Here is a 20,035-nt window from a genome sequence, read left to right as displayed (position 1 = left end):
AACCACCTCAGGCCTCAGCCTCCTGAGCAGCTAGGATAACAGGCGGAGCCACCAGCACCCAGCATCGTGGGTTTTAAAAACTGTCAGTGCCCCCCTCTATTCAGGGGCTTCCCAGGTCATTTTTGAGCAAAAGCAAGAGACACTGCAGTCCCTCTTAGGACACTTCCCACAACCCTCTCTGTCTACTTTTTGCACTGATGGGATTTGAACTCATGACCTTGGGTTTGTTAGGCGTTGGCTGTTTTGCCGGTAGGGTCTCATGTCTTTACCCAGGGCCAGCTTTGGACCCCCCTGTCCTACCTGTGCCCCCAGTAGCTGGGGCATGCTGGGTCCCTGGCCCAAACCACAGAGCTCCCAACCGCATCGGGGCCACGCCGACACTTCCCAGCCTCTGAGAGGGCAGTAGGGATCTCGGGGTCTGTGGGCTCCTCAGCCGTGGCCCCTGAAGAAAGCCCTACTCACCCTGCCCCCTGAGGCTGCTTTCTGCCTCTGGGACTCAAGCGGGGGGAGGATTCTTCTGGAAGCCTGAGGTCCACTGCTCACCAAAGCAAGCAGGGGAACTGCCAGGGGGTTAAAATTCAACCATGCGATTACCAGATGACACCGGGCAGCCGGCTTCACGGGAGGGACTGGGGTTATAGACGGGAGGTGGCCCACATAGGAAAGGCCAGGGCACCGCCCACGAATCCAGGCCTCCCTCTTCAGGGAAAGGTGGGCTGGGTGGGCCTTGGAGGAAAATTCTGGAGCTCTTGCCCCCTCCACACCCATCCCGGGCCAGGCTGCCCTCTGGACTGGCATGGCGTTGGTGGGGCAGCAAGTGTTCGTTTCACTGGCAGCTAGACTGGCAGCGGGGCTGGAGGCTGTCATACACCGGCAGGGACCCACGGAACCCCGGCTCAGGCCACTAGCCCCGCGCTGAGCTTCTAGAGTACCCCAGCCTCGGGCCCAGGTGTGAGGATCCCCCGGGAACAGCAAGTCCCCGTCGTGCCCTCCCACCACAAAGCTGGCTTTCCCCGGGGAGCCAGGACTGCCAGCCCAGCCCGGGGGCCCCGGGGCCCGGCGGGGAGGGCGGCAGTGACGTCACAGCGGAGGGCGGGGCCAGCCCGAGGCCGCCGGGCCTTGGGTCGCGCCTGGTAGGTCCGGTGTGGACGCCGGGCGGGCCTTCTCCCTGGAATCCGGGCTGGCCCCCGCTGGGGTCCTCCGGCCTCGCCCCCCTCCGTCCCCCCCCCCGGGGCTGGGGTTGCAGACCCCGGCCCCCACGCCCAGCTCCGCAGCGCTGGCTCTGAGCTCCCGGCTCGGTGTGGGGCCGACGCCAAGCACTCAATGAATAGGCTTAGTGTTGGGATCTAGCGGTCGTGCGGTGGGTTGCGTAACGACTCATCGGTGGCTCACAACGCCCCATCCCGTTCGCCCCTCCAGGCCTGCTTCTCCCCCCCCTCCCCGACCCCGTCCACACTCTGACGGTCGTGGTCCTCTCCCGGGCGGGGCGGGCTCGGCCTCCCTTCCGTGGTGCTCAGCCCCGCGCTGGCACACTGTCGGGATGGCCCCAGGGCGCCGCAGGCCTCATCAGCTGCAACCGTAAATCGCACCGGGTGCTCCCGGCTCCCGCCCGGCGCCCTCCCCTGTACACAGGAGACGCCTAATGAGGCGAGCCTGCGCAAGGCCCGCCTCTAAACCGGGCGTCCGCCCGTAGCACCCACGGGTAAATCGAGGCACTGGAGGGCGACGCGGCGCCTCGCATCCCCTGGGGGGGGCCGAGGGCGGGGCGGGAACGACGCGCCGCCGCCCCACGCTCCCGCGTCCAGCTGCGGCCCCGCCCCCGCCCCCCGCGGGCTCCGATTGGCCGGCACCGCTCCAGCGCGGGTTCCGATTGGCTGTGACGCGAGGCCCCGCCCTCGACGTGGACGCCGGGCGGTCATTGGGCGGCGTGATCTCGCCGCGGTTCGGCGGCCGCCGCCGCCGCCGCCGCCAGCAGAGCGCACCGGGCGGGCCGGGCGGGAGGCCATGGCGGGCGCCGAGGACGAGCCAGGCCCGCGGCCGGAGCTCGACGAGGAGGAGGCGGCGTCGGGCCGGCGCTGGGGCGCGCAGCACGCCGGGGCCCGCGAGCTGGCCGCGCTCTACTCGCCAGGTAGGACCCCGGGCCCTCTGGGCCTGCAGCGGCCTGGCGGCCGACCGCGACCCCGGGCGCCCAGCCCCGGCTTCCCACGGGCCGGCGGCGGCCCAGCCCCTCCAGGGCCGCGCCCCGGCGCTCGGAGGCCGCGCGGCCTCCGGGCCTCGGCTTCCGCGGCATCCACGGATCCTTGGCCCCGGGTGTCACGCGCCGAGGTCACTGGCCCACTCCCTCGCCGCCCCCGGACACAGCACCGAGACGCGCCCGGCAGGCATGTCGCCTGGGCCCGGGCTGCAGCCTCAGCTCACCTCTAACCGGGTCATGCCGCTGCACCGTAACTCGGCGACGCGTGGCTGCAGACAGTCAGACCTCTCTCCCCTCCTCCCCCCAATTAGATCAGCGGCTAAAGACCTAGATCTTCTCTCCTCCGCCTCCAGACCCCCGGATGGGAGCGGCAGCCCCCGCCCAGGCACCTGGGGAACCCGAAGGCCCCCATGCACAAACCCTACCTGTTCAGTAGCCCCTCCATTAGGACGGGATCACCCCCGTCTTCCCTGACCTCATACAGTCGGGCTCCGCCCCCCCCCTCACCATGGCACCCCCTCCCACCAGCCAGCACCAGTCTCCATCCCTTCTCTGGGGCTCATTGGTCCCCAGGAATCTCTAGCCCTCGGAGGGGTCCCCAGAGGTAGAGGGGATGTTCCTGGGACAGCCCGAGTCAGGTGCCTGCAGCTACCGGGTGTCGCCCTCACTTCCAGCTTTGTGAATCCAGAGTTTGAACAGTTTCTTTGGTCTGGCAGTCCAGGTCTGGTGGGGACACCCCCCACCCCGCCGGTCGTTGTCAGTCCCCGCCCTCTGCACCAACCAGCCTGGGTGCAGTGGCTTCTTTAATCCCGCTGTTTGACCTTGGGCAGTCTGGTACTTTGGTCCCAGGTCCTAGAGACTGGCCTGGCAGTCCATGCTGTGTCTTTCCAGACCTGAGGGTACCTGTCCACACCCCTTAGCCTGTCCAGGTAAAACAAGTCCCTAAGGAGAGGTGAACTGGTCAGCCAGCCTCGTGACCTGGGCCAGGCCCCTTCTCCTCCCCAGCTGTTTCCTGGCCTCTCAACCAGTCAGCAAGTTCTCTGCTCTTCAGGATTCTTAGGGAAAGGAAATGAGGCCACCCACCGCGCTGCCGTCCCAGCCCACGGTGAATAATAACGCCTGTCGCTCACCTGGTAGTCTGCCCTTGGCTGACCCGGAGTGATTCCTGGGCTCTGCACTGCTGCTGAAGCCAGGGTTCAAAGCCTCCTTCGCCAGCCTCTGCCCACCTGCCTGCTCTCAGGCCGCCCAGATCGTTCATGCAGTCTCTCCCACTGCAGGCAGGGTCGTCGCCCCACCCCCACCCCTTCCCAGCTGCAGGTCTGTCCCCCTCGGAAGGAGGGGGGCTCTCACAATCCCAGCCTACCCTCCAACCGGAGTCCAAGACTGGCCAAACTGGTTCCTCTAGGTTCCTTTCCATGGTCTCCCTCTGCCGATCCTGTCCACTTGCTGTGTGGCCTTAGAGAAGTGTCCTCATCCCTCTGGACCTGACCTGTACGGCGAGAGACTCGGTCCAATATATATTAAAGTAACACCTAACCAGACAACTACCAGCAAACAAGACAACTGGGGCCGGAAAGTCTGGAGGGAGATGGGCAGAGCTCCCTTCCCCCGCCCTGTCCTCCTCCGTGGTAGCCTAGTACAAAGTGGGGGGGAGGGGGCGCAGGCAGTTCCAGCTACACTGAGCCAGTGAGGTCTGAATGCAGAATGAAGAAGCAAAGACAGGGAAGGAGGAGCCCTGAATAGATTTGAGGAAGAGTTGGTGCAGACCAGGGAATCGGCAAGTGCAAAGGCCCTGGGGTGGGAGCTGCCTGGCGCATTTTCAGACGCTGCGCAGCCTGGCTGCGCAGCAGAGGCTCCTGGGCCCTGGGATTGGGTTCCTGAGCTTCCTGGGTCCAGAGGCGGAAGGGGGTTGGGTACGTGACAGTTGGTAGCCACAGCAAGAACACTGACTGTAACTGGCATTTATTGGGCACCGGTGGTGTGGTCTGTCACGTCACCTCGCTGCCAGTGAAGCGCCCCTGGCGTTAGCTGGTGTAGAGGAAGGAACTGCCGTCTGCCTCCGTGGAGTCGGCCTGCGAGCCCCTCCCCCCCCCGTCCCCTGCGCTCTGCGGTGGGGGGGAGGGGCGGCCTGGCATGGGGCAGCCGGCTGGCGAGAGGGCCCAGAGGGCAGGGGGAATGTGAGGCCTGGTCCCCCAGACCTGAGCATCCTAGAGGGGCACGGGCAGCCCTCCACCTGCGCCCGGCTTTCCTGTCCGGAGCCTGGTGTGCCACACAGGTACCCCAGCCCCGGGCGCCGTCCCCCTCCCGCCGCACACCGTAGCCCGAAGGGCAGGACTCAGGGCTGGGCTGGAGCTGGGGCCCGGGCTCACCCGGGAGGGCCCGAGCCCCTCCTCCACCACACGTGGGCTGAGCGCCCCCCTCCCCCTGTGGCTGCCTCTCCTCGCTGCCTCCCTCCGGCTTCTTGTCTGTCCCTCCTGTCCCCTGCCCCATCGCCATTGGAAAACCAGGTGCTTGAGGCTGTCTCCACCCAGCCTTTGTCAGGGGGGACAGGGTGTGGCCACCCAGCCAGCCCCAGGTCTCCGGCTGTGACTCAGCTGGTCACCCGTGCCTGCCAGGCTGGGGCTGGTGGTGGGCGAGGGCCGGGGAGCCGCCTGGGCCACAGGAGCTCATCTCCCCAGGACGGGAGGGGGGGCACCCGGCCACCGAGGCCCCAGAATCAGAGAAGCAAGGCGGGGAGCAGGCCCTTCCTTGAGGGAAAGCTGCCAGGGGGCTCGAAAGCACCGGTGTCCCAGCCATGGAGGGAGAGGGAAGGGCCAGGCCGTGCTGGGGCCCCCGGCACCCCCAGTTCCCACAGGAAGCAAGAAACTAGGAACTTGGCGGCTTCAGTAAGCGCTCGTAAAGACAAGAAGCCGCCGAAGCTGCTGCCCGGCCCCGAGGGCTCCTGTTGCCTGGCCCGCCCATGCCAGCCTCTGGCAGGCTGGTGGTGGGGGTCACCTGCCCTCTGTTTCCTTCCCCGCCTCGGAGCCTGGCCCTGCCCACAGACCGGAACTGGAAATGGGAAGGGCTGGGGACGTGACCGATGTGCACTCCGTGACCCCGGTGACCTGGGCTGGGGCGGAGGCCGGCTGCGAGGCCGGAGTGGGAGCTCCAGGTCCAGTTCTCTGCATGGCCGCCCCCAAGAGCCTCCCCTTCCTGGGCTCCACTGCCCCTGCACCAGGGCCGGGGGACTGTGGGCTCTTCCTCCTCGGTGCCCTGGGCTTCCCCCGGGGCAGGGCTCCGGTCCGGGGCCGGCCATGGGCTGTGGACCAGGCCCCCCACCCCCACCCCAAGGGGCCTGGCCCTGGCCGTTTAGGCCGTGCCCGGGGGTGTGCTCGCTCCACTGGCATGGCTGAGCCGCAGCCGAGCACCCTGCTTAGGAACGGGCCCTAGGGCATCGGGGGGCCAGGCCCTCTGACTCGGCGGCCTAGGGCTCCTTCCTCCACCTCAGCTTCAGGAGGGCTGAGCCTGGGAAAGTGACGGGGAATCGCCGCCACCGAGGTCTCCCCCAGAAGGTAGCCAGACTCTGCTCCCCCACTTGGTATGCTTGAATCCTTCCTGAAGACTTAGCGCTGCCGGGCACCGGTGGCTCACGCCCGTCAGCCTAGCTACTCGGGAGACTGAGCTGTGAGGATCCAGGTTCAAAGCCATCCTGAGCAGGAAGGTCCGTGAGACTCTTCAAAAACTACTCAGAAAAATCTGGAAGTGGAGCTGTGGCTCAAGTGGTAGAGAGCTAGCCATGAGCAGGGACAGCACCCAGGCCCTGAGTTCAAGTCCTAGGGCCAGGAAAGAAAAACCAAACTGGCCACTACCAAGTGGAGTGCCCGTGACAGGCTGGTCATCCCAGCTCCTCGGGAGGCCGAGGTGTGACAAGTTCCGAGCCAGCCCAGGCGGGAAAGCCGCTGAGACCCTCTTCCCCAATTAGCCCCCCAAACATCAGACGTCAAACAGTAGAACACCCGCCGGGGGGGGGGATCCCAATACTGGAACAGAAACCCGCCTGTGTGAGTCGTGAAGGGGAGAATGTCGCCGTGGGGGGGAGCTCTGGGCCGCCTGCCCCCTCCAGCCCCCTCGGGCCCCAGGACAGCTTCCCCGGCCGCCCCCGGCCGCAGAGATGCCGGGGCCGGTTCCTTAGCTTGTCCCCGGGTCACGGACACCAACACTGCCCCCGGGAATGGACAGGATGGCGTTGGAGCCCCCCAGAGGGCCCAGCGTCCCCTCCGACCTCCGGGCCCCGGCCTGAAGCCCTGCAGCCTGGCGGCCGGGCCGGCTCTGAGCCTCCATGGGGCGGTTGTGGCCGCCGGGGAGTCCCCTGCACGGAGGCCGAGGTCAGCGCGGTTCCCAAGGGCTTCTCGGGTGCCTGCGGGCCTGGGGGGCCCGGGGGGCCCAGCCTCCGGGGAGGGGTGGGCGCGGCTGCTCTCACGGCCTCTCCCCGCAGGCAAGCGGCTCCAGGAGTGGTGCTGCGTGGTCCTGTGCTTCGGCCTCATCGCCCACAACTTGGTCCACCTGCTGCTGCTGGCCCGCTGGGAGCACATGCCCCTGGTCATCGTGGGCGTCGGTGAGTGTGCCCACCGCTGCCTGTGCGTGCGCCTCCGAAATGCTCCTCCTCCCCACCACACAGACCCGCTCCTACCCCGGGGCCTTTGCCTGTGCCGTTCCCTCTTCCAGAGAGCCCCCCCCCCCCACTGCCCCTCAAACATAGAGGCAACACCCACTCCTCTGCTCTCCCAGCTGCTCGGGAGACGGAACTGGAGGGTCCAGATTTGAAGCCAGACGGGTCAGAAAAGCCCGCTAGACTCCATCTCCAAAGCAGCTAGCACAAAGCCAAGCTGGTGGTGTGGCCCGGAGGGTAGAGCGCTAGTTGAGCAGGCAAGCACCATTCCCGAGCTCATACACTAAGCGGCAGTCCTCGGGCTTGCTGCCCGCACAGGGCCGGGCGCACGGCAGGCGCGGCTTGTGTGGAGAACGTGCGGGGGCCCGGCCCTACCTGCCCTCTGCCCTGCCTCGGGGCTGGACTGGGGACCCTGGGACCTGCCCACCCGGACCCCCCAGGACGACATCAGTCTGCTCATCTCACCCCAGGCCCCAAGCCGGGCCAGGCCACCTGCCGTGGCCACGGAGGGAGGCCGCCAGGAGAGGGGGGGTGTCCCATCACCTGCGCTGCCACAGGCCACAGGCAGCACCATCCTGGGGCTCCCTCAGACACCTCCACCCCTGGCCGATAAGGGAGGCAGTCCCCAGATAATGCTGTTTGCACAGTCCCTAATCAGCCAGCGCGGGCGGTGATCAGGGCGGTGCCGGCCCTGCCCTGTCTCCCAAGGCGGCCGTGGGCCAGCAAAGGACCGGTAGATGAAGCCAGACAGCGACGCAAGGCCCGGGGTGCCAGCACCCAAGGGCCCGGAGGCTGCCACGTGCCCTGCGTGTGCTCCTTGCTCGGAGTCGGGGGCAGCAGGGCCTCGGGATTTGACAGTTGCCGGGGACTCTGGCGGGCACTGCCTGGGGCAGCAGGAGGGGGGGTGAAGGTGGGTCAGGCGTCCTAGTAGGTGGAGTCTGGAAGGTGCTGGAGACAGAACTGGCAGGACCCTCCCCCCCTGTGCCACCACACCAGTCCTCCGCGTTGGGGTTGGGGGGAGCCCTGGCCACCCCTGTCCTGTCACCGTGCACAGGGAAGCTGTCCCCGGCGAGCCAGCCGCCAGCACAGGACAAAGCGGCTGTGTGCTGGCCCTGCCACCCTGTCCCCGCTGAAGGCCTCGCAGGCTAGGCGGGCGCGGTGCGGGCCCTGCCAGCCTGTGTGGGCAGCGAGGAGGCCGGGCGCCCTGCACAGACGGCAAGGCCGCGGCCCCAGAGCTGCCACCCAGGACCCACCCAGCGCTGGGGAAGCGTGTGGAGTCCTGTGGGGCCCCTTCCCAGACCCTGCCTGAGCCCCGACTCTGGGTCTGCTGAGGGACCCGTGCCCAAGGGAGCGGCTGCCAGCACCCACAAAAGCCCTTCTTTGTTCTCTCTCCCAGTCTACCCACCCCTGCCAAGCAGGAGGGCTGGGCCCTGGCCACGCCCCAGCCCTCCCCCCAACCTCCCTACCCCAGCCTTCCCCCAACCTCCCTACCCCAGCCTTCCCCCAACTCTCCCCTCCCCAGCCCTCCCCCCAGCCTCCTTACCCCAGCCCTTCCCCCAACCCTCCCTACCCCAGCTCAGCCCTCCTGTGCTTGCCCTCCCCTGGACGACTTCACTCCGTGGCTGTGGGACTCGTGCCACAGTGCTCCGACGCTCTTGTCCCCAGGAGCACCAAGCCCTGCACCCCGGGCCGGGCCCTGGGCTCTGTCGCCGCACAGGGGCGGCAGCCCCAGCTGAACGTAGGGATGGCGGCTGAAGACATGGAGTTGGGGGCCATGGGAGGGCCGGCCAGCCCCCCTTATTGCCGGCTGCGGCAGGCGGGACCCGGGCACACAGTAGGTCCTCACAGAAAGCCGCGTGGCCCGGTGGGCATGCGCAGCCGAGTGCTGGCCCCTTGCAGCTGGGGTGTTGTGCTGAGTCCCCGCCGGGGAGGCCGCGGGCCAGCAGGAAGGCGGGTGCTGGCCAGGCGGTGAGGGGGGAGCTGCGCTGCAGGGGGAGAAGGTTCTGGAAGGGGGGTACGGAAGGCTGCAGTGAGCCAGCCGATAGTGAGGTGCAACACCTCCCCCCATGTCCTTCCCGTTGCTGCCTCAGTTTCCCCACGTACAGGATGGCATCCTGCTGCGTCAGGCAGAGCGCTTGTGCCTGGTGCCGTGGGGTCCCGGGCTGGAGAATGAGGCGCGCACCCCGGGGCAGCGGGGGTGACGGCTTGGCCCGACGTGCAGTGCCGGGGCTGCGGGAGCCGGGAGGGCCGTGGGGCTCCCGTCCCCATGGTGGGCGCAGGGCCGGGCTCGCCAGTGCCCGCCCCACACGAGGGGGGGTGAGCGAGGCCGGCGCCTGCGCGGAGCCCCCCTCACCCCCTCTCCCCGCCCGCAGTGGCCGGCGCGCTCGTGGCTGACTTCCTGTCCGGCCTGGTGCACTGGGGCGCCGACACGTGGGGCTCCGTGGAGCTGCCCGTCGTGGGGAAGGTGCGTATGCCCGGCTGCGCGGCCTCGCCCCGCCCCCGTGAGGCCTGCGTGCGCGGCTTCCCGCCCCTCCCGGGGGTCCGCGCCCCCCCCCCCGGGGGTCAGGGTCCACGGACCCCCCCAGGCCTCCGCCCCTCCCGGGGGTCAGGGTCCATGCCCCCCCCACCAGGCCTGCGTGCCTGGCTTCCCGCCCCTCCCGGGGGTCAGAGTCCCCCCCTCCATGAGGCCTGCGTGCGTGGCTTCCCGCCCCTCCCGGGGTTCAGGGTCCACCGCCCCCCCCCCACCCCGTGAGGCCTGCATGCGCGGCTCCGCCTCGTCCCGTCCCCGTCAGGAGCTCCCCCCCGCGAACCCCTTTCCTTAAACAAGCTCTGGTGCGCGGAGCTCGCGGCCGCCCCCGTCTTCCCCCTGCCCACCTCCATCTTCCTGGAGCGCCCTGGACGCCCTGCCCTGGTCAGCGCCCCCGGGAAACAGGAAGAGGCCGCCCGTCACTCCGGAGGGACTCGGGCTCTGATTGGCCGGGCTGGGTCACGTGCTGGCTGGAGGGGCGGAGGGAGGGCTGCTTCACCTGGGGGGGGGGGTGCAGGGAAACTGAGGCCCGGTCCTTGCCACGCGCCTCGGGGAGGCCGCGAGGCTCCTCCAGGGCCGGGCAGGGGGGGTCTGGAGGGCACTGGCCGTGGGCTGAGCGGCCTCGGTGGCCCCGAACCCCCCAGGCGTTCATCCGGCCCTTCCGGGAGCACCACATCGACCCCACCGCCATCACGAGGCACGACTTCATCGAGACCAACGGTGACAACTGCCTGGTGACCCTGCTGCCGCTGCTCAACATGACCTACAAGTTCCGCACGCTGAGCCGGGGTGAGGCCCGCCGGGCTGGGGCGGGTCCCAGGGCTGTCGGGGCTGCGGGATGTGCGGGGAGGCAGAGAAGCAGAGCGCGCGCCGGCCAGGCGCGAGTCATGGAGCCTTCACCAGGCTCGGAGTTCAAACCCCAGCCCCACCAGCAGAAAACCTCTGTGGTGCTGGACTAGGTGACCTCAGCTCCTCCTGGCAGTCCAGCCATGGCCACGGGGTCCAGGCTCCCACCTGCCCTGAGGTGCAGCTCGGTGCAGAATGCCCCAGCCCCGGGGCAGGGAGACGGCCTGGGAGAGCGGAGGCCAGACTCCGCCCCACGGAGCCCACAGCGCTTCCAGGGGCTGGGCGGGCCCAGTGCCGGGGGGGGGGGGGGGGGGGGGGGGCTGGGCGGACACAGTGCCCAAGGCGGGGGCTGGGCGGGCACAGTGCCCACGAGGGGGCCTGGGCGGACACAGTGCCCACGGCGGGGGCTGGGCGGGCACAGTGCCCACGGGGGGCCTGGGCGGACCCAGTGCCCACGGCGGGGGCTGGGCGGGCACAGTGCCCACGGGGGGCCTGGGCGGACCCAGTGCCCATGGCGGGGCCTGGGCGGGCACAGTGCCCACGGCGGGGGCTGCCCACGGACAGCTCCAGAAGGCCTGTGCTTTTTTTGTGTGCCAGTCCTGGGGCTTGAACTCAGGGCCTGGGCGCCGTCCTTGAGCCTTTTGGCTCAGGCCTAGCGCTCTACCACATGAGCCACGGCTCTGCTTCTGGCTTTTTGGCGGTTGATTGGAGAGAAGTCTCCCCTTCCTGCCCGGGCTGGCCTTGAACCACCATCCTCAGATCTCGGCCTCCTGAGTAGCTAGGATGACAGGCGCCAGCCGCCTGCAGCAGCCGACCCTGCCGCCATCTTCCCAGGCTGCTCCTGCTAACTTGAGCCCAGAGCACCCCCACCCCACCCCAGTGCACTTGGCTGCAGTGGGGCCCCACGCTCAGCCCCTCCCCCACCGCCTCCGTCCTGGGGGGGGGGGGCGGCCCCGTGTGACGGCCGCCCGCGGTCCCCCAGGAGCCCTGGAGCAGCTGTACCCCTGGGAGTGCTTCGTGTTCTGCCTGATCATCTTCGGCACCTTCACCAACCAGATCCACAAGTGGTCGCACACGTACTTCGGGCTGCCGTGCTGGGTGGTGGCCCTGCAGGACTGGCACGTCATCCTGCCGCGCCGCCACCACCGCATCCACCACGTGTCGCCCCACGAGACCTACTTCTGCATCACCACAGGTGCGCCCCGTCCCGAGGGCTCCCCCCCCCCGCGGCCCCCCTCGGCGCTCACAGGCCCCGTCCGTGTCCCAGCCCCCAGGGCTCCCCCCCCCCCCGCGGCCCCCCTCGGCGCTCACGGGCCCCGTCCGTGTCCACGCAGGCTGGCTGAACTACCCGCTGGAGAAGCTGGGCTTCTGGCGGCGCCTGGAGGGGCTCATCCAGGCCCTGACGGGCGAGAGGCCGCGGGCGGACGACATGAAGTGGGCCCAGAAGATCAAGTGACTGCGCGAGCCGCCGCGGTCGCCAGCCTCTCCCCGCCTTGAACGGAAGCCATGCGCCCAGCCCCGCCGACGGGACGGGGCCCGGCTCCCCCCGCCGCCCTCGTGACAGAATACTTGAGCCACTGACTCTCCCTTTCTTCTTTCCTCTTCTTTCCTGGGCGCTGTCCAAGCGCCCGGGCTGCAGGCCCAGAGCCCTAGGCTGCGGGAAGGGAGCCCGGCCAGCGGCCATGCCGCCCCGCCCTGCCCCGCCCTGGGCCGCCCCGCCCCTCGCTGCCCCGCCCTGGGCTGCCCCGCCCTGGGCCACCCCGCCCCTCCCTACCCCGCCCTGGGCCGCCCCGCCCCTCCCTACCCCGCCCTGGGCCTCCCCGCCCCTCACTGCCCCGCCCTGGGCCACCCCGCCCCTCACTGCCCCGCCCTGGGCCGCCCCGCCCCTCCCTACCCCGCCCTGGGCTTCCCCGCCCCTCGCTGCCCCGCCCTGGGCCACCCAGCCCCAGCGACCCAGGGGCACCCGGACACTCGGGTGGCCCCAGCGCCCCGTGCAGGTGGGCGGCCTGCTCGGGAGGGGCCGAGGGCGGCCAGCAGCGCAGGCCCAGCCCCTGCCTCGCCCTCCGCCCTCCGCCCTCCGCCCTCACCGGCCCGCGGGCTCCCGCGGCACCGGGGCCTCGCCTCGCGGGCCCAGCGGGACGAGGGGCCGGGCGCGGGGCAGGGGCGGCTGGGCGCTCCTCGCAGGTGTGTGGAGACACTGGGGCGTTTTTTATTTGGGTTTTCTTTTTTAAAGGTGCTTGCTCGTTAATGTAAAATAATAGAACGCCTTAATATCTTTTCTGTAACACGGAATACTATTTTAATGTCCTGTTTTGGATGTATATAATATATTTATAACAAAGCAGCAAGAGTCTCCTTAACCCTGGCGGCCTCGCGGTGTTGGGGGGGGCTCCGCCCCGTCCCCCTCCCCAGCGCTGGCCTCCGGAGGGGGGGCTGTCACCTTGCCAAGGTGGCCCCGGCTGGGCGGGGCGCTCTCATGGGGACCATGACAGACACGGAGGCCTGTCCCTGGCGGTCGGGGTGCCAGGCTCCGGCCCGGACACCAGGCGACAGGGACCCGAGGCTCCGGCCCGGACACCGGGCGACAGGGACCCGAGGCTCCGGCCCGGACACCGGGCGACAGGGACCCGAGGCTCCGGCCCACACACCAGGCGACAGGGACCCGAGGCTCCGGCCCACACACCAGGCGACAGGGACCCGAGGCTCCGGCCCGGACACCGGGCGACAGGGACCCGAGGCTCCGGCCTGGGGGAGGGACGAGAATAAATGTGAATAAACGCACGTGGAGTTTCCCATGGTTATTTGTGAAACTCGAACAGGCTACAACCACCTTGCACAAGCTGGGGGGGAGCCGCTGGGCAGGAGGCCTCTGAAGAGGGGGTGCCATTGGCCGGGGGCCTTGGCCTGCACAAGCCAGGCGTGGAGCAGTAAGCACGGGGGAAAAGAAGGTGCGCTGGGAGCCAGTGTGTTACACAAGCTGTGGGGGGCGGGGGGGGGGGGGCACTGGGTATTGTAGACCAGAAAGAAACTTATTTCCTAAACAAGTCAGTAAAAGGTACTTCCTAGGGTGCAGCGTGGGCTCCGGGATGAGCCCCACCGACACGAGGACCGAGGTGGTGCAGTGGGTCGCGCACCAGCGTCCCCAGCCTGTGTGGGGTCCCGCGCTGGGTGGGAGCAGCTCAGACGGCGTTGCTAGCAGTGGCCCCTGAGCCCGTCTGGGGACGTGAGCCAAGAAGAGGGGTTAGAAGTTAACCCCCGGGTTGAGAACTAGCGGGACTGGACGGGACGGGACGTAGGGCGTGGCAGGGCGTGGGACGTGGCAGGGCGTGGCGGGCACCTGTGACCGCAGGACTCTGCTTTTCCCCCGAGCTGACCGCCGGCCACCTCCCCACCAGGGGCTGCAGCCCGGGTCTCAAGATCGCCTCCCATTGGGTCAGGGGCCTCCTCGTGAGCCAATCACATCGTCCGGGAGAAGCGGGGTGTTCTGATTGGCGAGGACGGACCCATCCCCCTGGGTCACGAGTGGAGTTGACCCTGAGCCTTTCAGGATGGAAAGTGGGGGCTGTGTGGCTGGTGGGGGCGGGCGCGGCGTCTGGTGCCCGTGTGTCCCCGCGTGGGTGGGAGGCGGGTGTCAGACAAGAGCAGCCCAGGCCTACATGAGGAGTGACCCCGGACCCAGCCATGCGGGAGGGCGGGGTGGGGCCCAGCGACAGTGGCCTGGGGTGGCAGTGGACGGGAGCCCCGAAATCCCCCAAATCCAAGTTTCCTATACACCAATGCCACGTTGAAAACCTATCAAGAAAAGTCGGGCATGAGACTCAGGCTGAAGAATTGCTTGAGCCCACAAGTTCAAGACCCACCCAGACATCACACAGACTGAGTCTCAAAAGAAGGACTAGGGCCACAGCACAAGGAGGTTCTGAGTTCAAATCCCACTAGTACAAAACAAGAAAACCAACAGCAACAGCAACAAAAGCCTCCACACACCCTGGGCGAAGGAACTTTCTTCGCCAAAGGCCAGCAATTGCCTGGGCCAAGGGCCGGTCCCTCGGAAGGCCTATGCCGCCACCCGGCGGTGCAATCTGGTAGTGTCGTCACCAGCCCAGGCGGACCGGAAGGTCACACGCACATCCTTTTTTGTTGTTGTTTTTTGTTTTCTGTTCGGTTGTGGGGTTTGAACTCTGGGCCTGGGCGCTCGCTGTCCCTGAGCGCTTTCTGCTCAAGGCTGGTGCTCTACCACTTTGAGCCACAGCACCGCTCCCGTTTTCTGGTGGTTCACTGGAATTAAGAATCTCAGGGGGGGTTGGGAATATGGCCTAGTGGCAAACAGTGCTTGCCTCATATACATGAAGCCCTGGGTTCGATTCCCCAGCACCACATATATAGAAAATGGCCAGAAGTGGCGCTGTGGCTCAAGTGGCAGAGTGCTAGCCTTGAGCAAAAAGAAGCCAGGGACAGTGCTCAGGCCCTGAGTCCGTCCAAGCCTCCAGGACTGGCAAAAAATGATAATAACAATAATAAAATACACATTATTTAAAAAAAAAAAAAGAATCTCAGGGACTTTCCCGCCTGGGCTGGCTTCAAACAGTGATCCTAATGTCTTAGCCTCCTGAGTAGCAAGGATTACAGGCGTAAGCCGCTGGCACCTGGCTGTAAGTTGCCTTTTACAGGTGACTCTAAAAAGGAATGTATAGGGCTGGGAAGGTGGCTTAGCGGTAGAGCGCTTGCCTAGCACGCATGGAGCCCTGGGTTCGATTCCTCAGCACCACAGGAACAGAAAAAGCTGGAAGTGGCGCTGTGGCTCCAGTGGTGGTAGAGTGCTAGCCTGGAGCAAAAGCAGCTCAGGGGCAGCACCCAGGCCCCAAGTTCAAGCCCCAGGACTGGCAAGAAAAAAAACAAACAAACAGACAATTGTCCCACAGAGAAAAGTCCACACTCAGCACCACCCAGTACTTCCTCCTGCGTCCCCCAACAGCGCCTCCCCCTTCCTGAGGCCCCAACAGCACTTTTCCCCTCTTGTGCCCCCCCAACGGTGCTTCCATCCCGCACACGGCCCCGGTGCTTTAACTCTGCAGACCTTCGGGCCCGCCCCAAGCCCCAGCTATTAGGAAGCTACAGTCAGTGCTTCTCCCCCCAGCAGAAGCCGACCACACACACACAGCACTGGCCAGGACTGAAGGGCGGTCTGCCCCTGGCTGCCATGTCACTCGGGGTGAGTGGTGAGACCTGGCACGCGGCATGCCTGGCACGGGGTCTTAAGCCTGGTGTCCGCGTCACCACTCTTGGGGGGGGGTGATGTCTGGGCTCGCACGCCAGGGGGATCTGCACCAGCTGGGATCTGATGCCAAACCCCAGCTTCCCTCCAGCAACCTCCTCCTCAGTGTGACTAACAAAATGGAGGCCCAGAGACGCCAAGACATCTGCTCAGGCGCACAGCTCCTGGGGGGCAGAGCGGGTCCTGCACCCGACACCTCACGGGAGGCCAGCCTTCAGCCCCACGCACAGTAGGCGCCCAGGAAGCGTGTGTGTGTGCGCGTGTGTGCGCGTGTGTGTGTACTGGGATTCTAACTCAGAACCAAGAGCTCTTGCTTGACTTTTTTGCTCAAGGCTGACACTCTACCACTTAAGTCACACTGTGACTTCTGGTGATTTTTGTTTTCACCAAATTCACTCATTTCTGGCGTTCTGATGGTTGACTTCCCTGACCAGCCTGGCTTTGAATTCTGAGCCTCAGATTCCAGCCTCCTGAGTAGTTAAGTTACAGGCATGGGCCACCAGTGCTGGGTGCCAGTATTATTTTCCGTGGCCAGATGCTTCCTCGGTGCTCTTTAGAGCTGCCTAGCACCCTTACCCCCCACCCCACCCCCACGGAGGGATTCCCTCACTGGGATGTGGAGAGGGTTTTCCTGTTTTCCTGCCAGATGAGCTCCAGGCTCTGAGCACCATCCCACGTGAAGGGTCCAATCCTCAGGACTGAATCTCAGGGCTCAAGGGCATTGTGCTTTCAGTGCCAATCCTTTCACAGAGCCTGGGCTTGGTGACATCTCGGGGCTCCCTGCACCCCTCTGCCCACACAGCCCATTAGCACACTGGGTCCTCTGCCCCGCGGATCTGTGGCTTTCCTTTGCATCCCTCACTGCGTTTCCTCGAAGCTAAAATGTCCTGGGAACTAAGACTTAGCACGCGGATCCCCCGGATGTTTGAGTGGAAGCATTTGCCACATGCTCAAACCAACCAGATTCGCGTTTCCCTGCTGTTCCCATCCCTCTCCCGGCTTCCTGGCGCTGACGGGAGGGGCGGCCTGGAGCCCCGGGAGCTTTGTAGGTAGCTTTTCCAGAAGATACACTAAAGAGGACACCAGCCCTGACCATGCGCGAACCCTTCCCCCCTTCCCTTCCGTCGTCTTCCTCCTCCTTCAGGGGTTCCCCCACGTCTGGGCCACCATGGAGCGGCCGCTCTGCCGCTCCCCTCCGGGGTGAGCCCGTGAGCCAGCTGCATCTTCCCGTTGGATTGCTCATGTCACCGCGGAGAGAAGGCTAATCGTGGTGAAGAGCTGAGTTCACTGAGGATTGGGGTTTGAAGCCAGCCAGGGCAGGAAAGGCCCCAGTGATCCCCTAACCTCCAATTAACCACCAGAAAAACAGAAGTGGCGCTGTGGCTCCACGTGGTAGAGTGCTAGCCTGGAGCGCAAAGAGCTCGGACCCTGGGTGCAAGCGAGCCCAGGCCGACCAAAAACGGAAAAAGAGGTGCATACAGGGCAGAAGCCCTGTAACCCTGGAAAAGCCCCCCACCTTCCCCAGGCCCCGCGCTCCCTGCCGGACAGATGGGAGTTGACCACGGCTACTTGGCCAGGGTCACAGAGGACTGAGTTGTAATAACAACTAATACTCGCGTAGCACTTACTCAGGGCCGAGCCCTCCCTAAATCCCCTCCTTCCATTAACCACGTAAATCCGGTAAGTCAGGAATCTCTTATCCGCACCGGCTGAGTGGATCCGTTCCGGCCGCAGCGGAGTTGGGAGCCGGCTGCACAGACGCCCGGCACCACCCCGCCGTGGGCGTGACGTCAGCGGAGGGCGTGGCCTCCAGAGGAAGCCGGAGCCGAGTACTACAACTCCCAGCAGGCGCCACAACTCGAATGGACTACAGTAACCAGCATGCCCCGGGAAGCTGCGCGCCCGCGCCGCCCCGGCCCGCCCCCTCCTCCTGGGAGCTCAGCGTGGGAATTGGCCGCTCCGTGCGGCCTGCGGGACCTCCGTTCCCAGGCTTGGAGGCCTCCTGAGCTGCGAGCCTTGCAGGATGAAAGGCGTGCGCTCTGGTCGCCACGTCTCTGCACTGGAGCTTCCGTTGCCCTGTTCTGGAACAGGCTGCGTCGGGGCTGCAGGAAAGCAGCGCCTGGAGCGAATCGTGTTAATAAGTGAGCTAAGCCAAGCTTAGAGCTAGATAAGGTGTGCAGGACTCTGGGCAACCGCACACGCTGGGCGCCCAGGAGGGACCGCCTAGACGAGGGACACAAGGCCGCAAGGCCTAGGGGCATCTGATTATATTCAATAACTAAGACTGATGGAAATGAGCTTCAGGAAATGGAAACAAGGTGTTCTTTTTGTCGGTTTGTTTTTGGTCCTGGGGGCTTGAACTCAGGGTCTAGGTGCTATCCCCAAGCTGCTTCTACCACTTGAGGCACAGCACCACTCCTGGCTTTTTCTGAGTAGTTTATTGGAGATAAAGAGTCTCATGGACTTTCCTGCCCACACTGTGCTCCGATCGCAGCTTCCTGGGTAGCTAGGATTATAAGAATGAGCCGCTGGCATTTACCTGCTTTCTTTTTGTCATTTGTTCCTTTATCTGTCTTTGGGAGGGTATGGTCTAGCACGCGCGCGTGCGCACACACACACACAGAGAGTAAGCTGGACACAATGGCCTGGTAAATGGCATCTTTCCTGAGGGTTTGACTTTATCTCTGTAGCCATGTGAGGCTGTTACTTTCTTCCGCTTCTCAGAAGAAATGAATCCCAGACATCACAAATCTTCTACCAAAGGCCATGCAGAAAACTGAGTGATGAAAATGTAAACCTACAACTCTCACTCCAAGAAGCCCAACAGCTCCAGTTTTTACTGGTGCTTTACAGCGGGCTAAAAAGTGAAGAGAGAATATTTCTGTGCTTCCTCAAAGCAAATGTGTATCATCTGACACAAAATAGTCCTCTGGCCCTTTGACAGTCAATGAAAGCTCTTGTCGACCCAGTTGAAGGAATCATGGAAAGCATGGGGGGTGGGGGGGTGTGATACAGGATCCAAGAAGAGTGGGAACCATACTGGCAAAGGTCCTAAGTGGGGGAGGGGGTCAGATGTGATCCACAACCTTGCAAACAGCCAGTATCCACACAGCAGTGATGCTGCATGGCAAGGGCAGTGTGAACACTACGAGACGAGGAAGCCCTTGGAGGCCATGGTCCCCTTAAGGGAGTGTACAGTGAGGGTCAGGGCAAAAGGTCAGCAAGGGGTGCACAGCCCTTTGGGCAAGGTGGCCATCCATCCTAGTTTGCAACAGGCAGACCTGGTTTCCTGTAGTCCTAGAGAGAGGACAGTGACCATTTCCATCTGATGCTTGTAGTCAGCAGATGACCATTGTAACAAGTTTATACTGGTGACTTTATTCACAGATGGACACAATAAGATGGCTTTAGCTGGTGGGTGTGTCCATCTACGCAGACTCTAGCTGCGATGTCAAGAATGGCCTGTGGTGAATGAGGCTTGCTGGTGGGGGAGAGAACTGCCTGGTAAACATGGAATGTTCTGCTTTCTTTCTTTCTTTTTCTGCCAGTCCTGGCGCTTGGACTCAGGGCCTGAGCACTGTCCCTGGCTTCTTTTTGCTCAAGGCTAGCACTCTACCTCTTGAGCCACAGCGCCACTTCCGTCTTTTTCTATATATATGTGGTGCTGAGGAATCGAACCCAGGGCTTCATGTATAGGAGGCGAGCACTTTACCACTAGGCCATAATCCCAGCCTGTTCTGCTTTCTTGTCTCTCTACACCTGTCATTCCTCTGCTGGGGTTTAGTGTGACTTTGGGTCCATTTGTCTAACTTTCTCATCTTTAGTTTCCCTGTTCATCTAGGGCTTCATGATAAAGGAGTTCCGTGTGTGTGTGTGTGTGCTGGTTCCGAGCACTGTCCCTAAAGCTTTTGTGCTCAAAAGGTGGGTTTTTTTTTTGTTTTTTGTTTTTTTTTGGTGGTTAGTAGGAGACACTGAGGCTGGCAATGTGACGTAGTGGTAGAGTGCTTGCCTGGCATGCACGGAGCCCTGGGTTCGATTCCTCAGCGAGAAGGGGCGCTGTGGCTCAAGTGCTAGGCTTGAGTAAAATGAAGCAGCCAGGGTCAGTGCTCAGGCCCTGAGTTCAAGCCCCAGGACTGGCCATACGTCTGGAAGCCCGTCCTTCCCCGGGCTGGCTTCGAACTGCACTCCCCGGGTGTCGGCCTCCTGAGCGGCTGGGGTGGCGGGCGCGAGCCGCGGACGCCCGGTGCGGGCTCCCTGCTCCGGCTACCTCGTCTCTGCGGCTCGTCCGCGGGGCCCGGGCCGCGGCCGTGTCCGGGGCGGCCGCGGGGCTCGAGGTCCCCGGTGGCTCCGGCCCTCGCGGCCCGCGGCCGGCGCTCAGCACCAGGGCCCGGCGTGCGGGTCGGATGGAGTCGGTGGATGAGGAACGGGTGGACGGACTGAAGCGCCCCGGCCTCCGCGCCCCCCACGCACCACAACCTCGGCCCCCCGGCGCCCGAAAACGCTTCCGGTCTCAGGACGCGGAGCGAGGGCGCTTCCGGTCCGGGG

At 65.2% G+C, this 20,035-nt stretch overlaps 1 protein-coding gene across 1 annotated transcript; it reads left to right on the top strand.

Annotated features, from left to right (window-relative positions):
* Positions 1-1,973: 1,973 nt before the first annotated feature.
* Peds1 (plasmanylethanolamine desaturase 1) lies at positions 1,974-11,928 on the top strand. Its single transcript, XM_048337436.1, has 6 exons — positions 1,974-2,128; positions 6,669-6,788; positions 9,215-9,306; positions 10,014-10,158; positions 11,198-11,410; positions 11,550-11,928. Exons 1-6 carry the CDS (start codon positions 2,005-2,007, stop codon positions 11,669-11,671), a joined length of 816 nt encoding a protein of 271 aa, XP_048193393.1. The 5' UTR covers positions 1,974-2,004; the 3' UTR covers positions 11,672-11,928.
* Positions 11,929-20,035: the final 8,107 nt, after the last annotated feature.

This window comes from Perognathus longimembris, unplaced genomic scaffold (genome assembly GCF_023159225.1).
Source record: "Perognathus longimembris pacificus isolate PPM17 unplaced genomic scaffold, ASM2315922v1 HiC_scaffold_5407, whole genome shotgun sequence".
Classification (NCBI taxonomy): Eukaryota; Metazoa; Chordata; class Mammalia; order Rodentia; family Heteromyidae; genus Perognathus; species Perognathus longimembris.
Note: the sequence above shows the minus strand (reverse complement) of the source record. Positions and strands in the feature narration are given on the sequence as shown.

Excerpts from the sequence above, each read along its gene's own strand:
- Peds1 (XM_048337436.1), top strand. The coding sequence starts at position 2,005 with ATGGCGGGCGCCGAGGACGAGCCAGGCCCGCGGCCGGAGCTCGACGAG. Across the intron at positions 6,789-9,214 it reads CCTGGTCATCGTGGGCGTCG|TGGCCGGCGCGCTCGTGGCT; the intron begins GTGAGTGTGCCC and ends CCCCGCCCGCAG. Across the intron at positions 10,159-11,197 it reads GTTCCGCACGCTGAGCCGGG|GAGCCCTGGAGCAGCTGTAC; the intron begins GTGAGGCCCGCC and ends GCGGTCCCCCAG.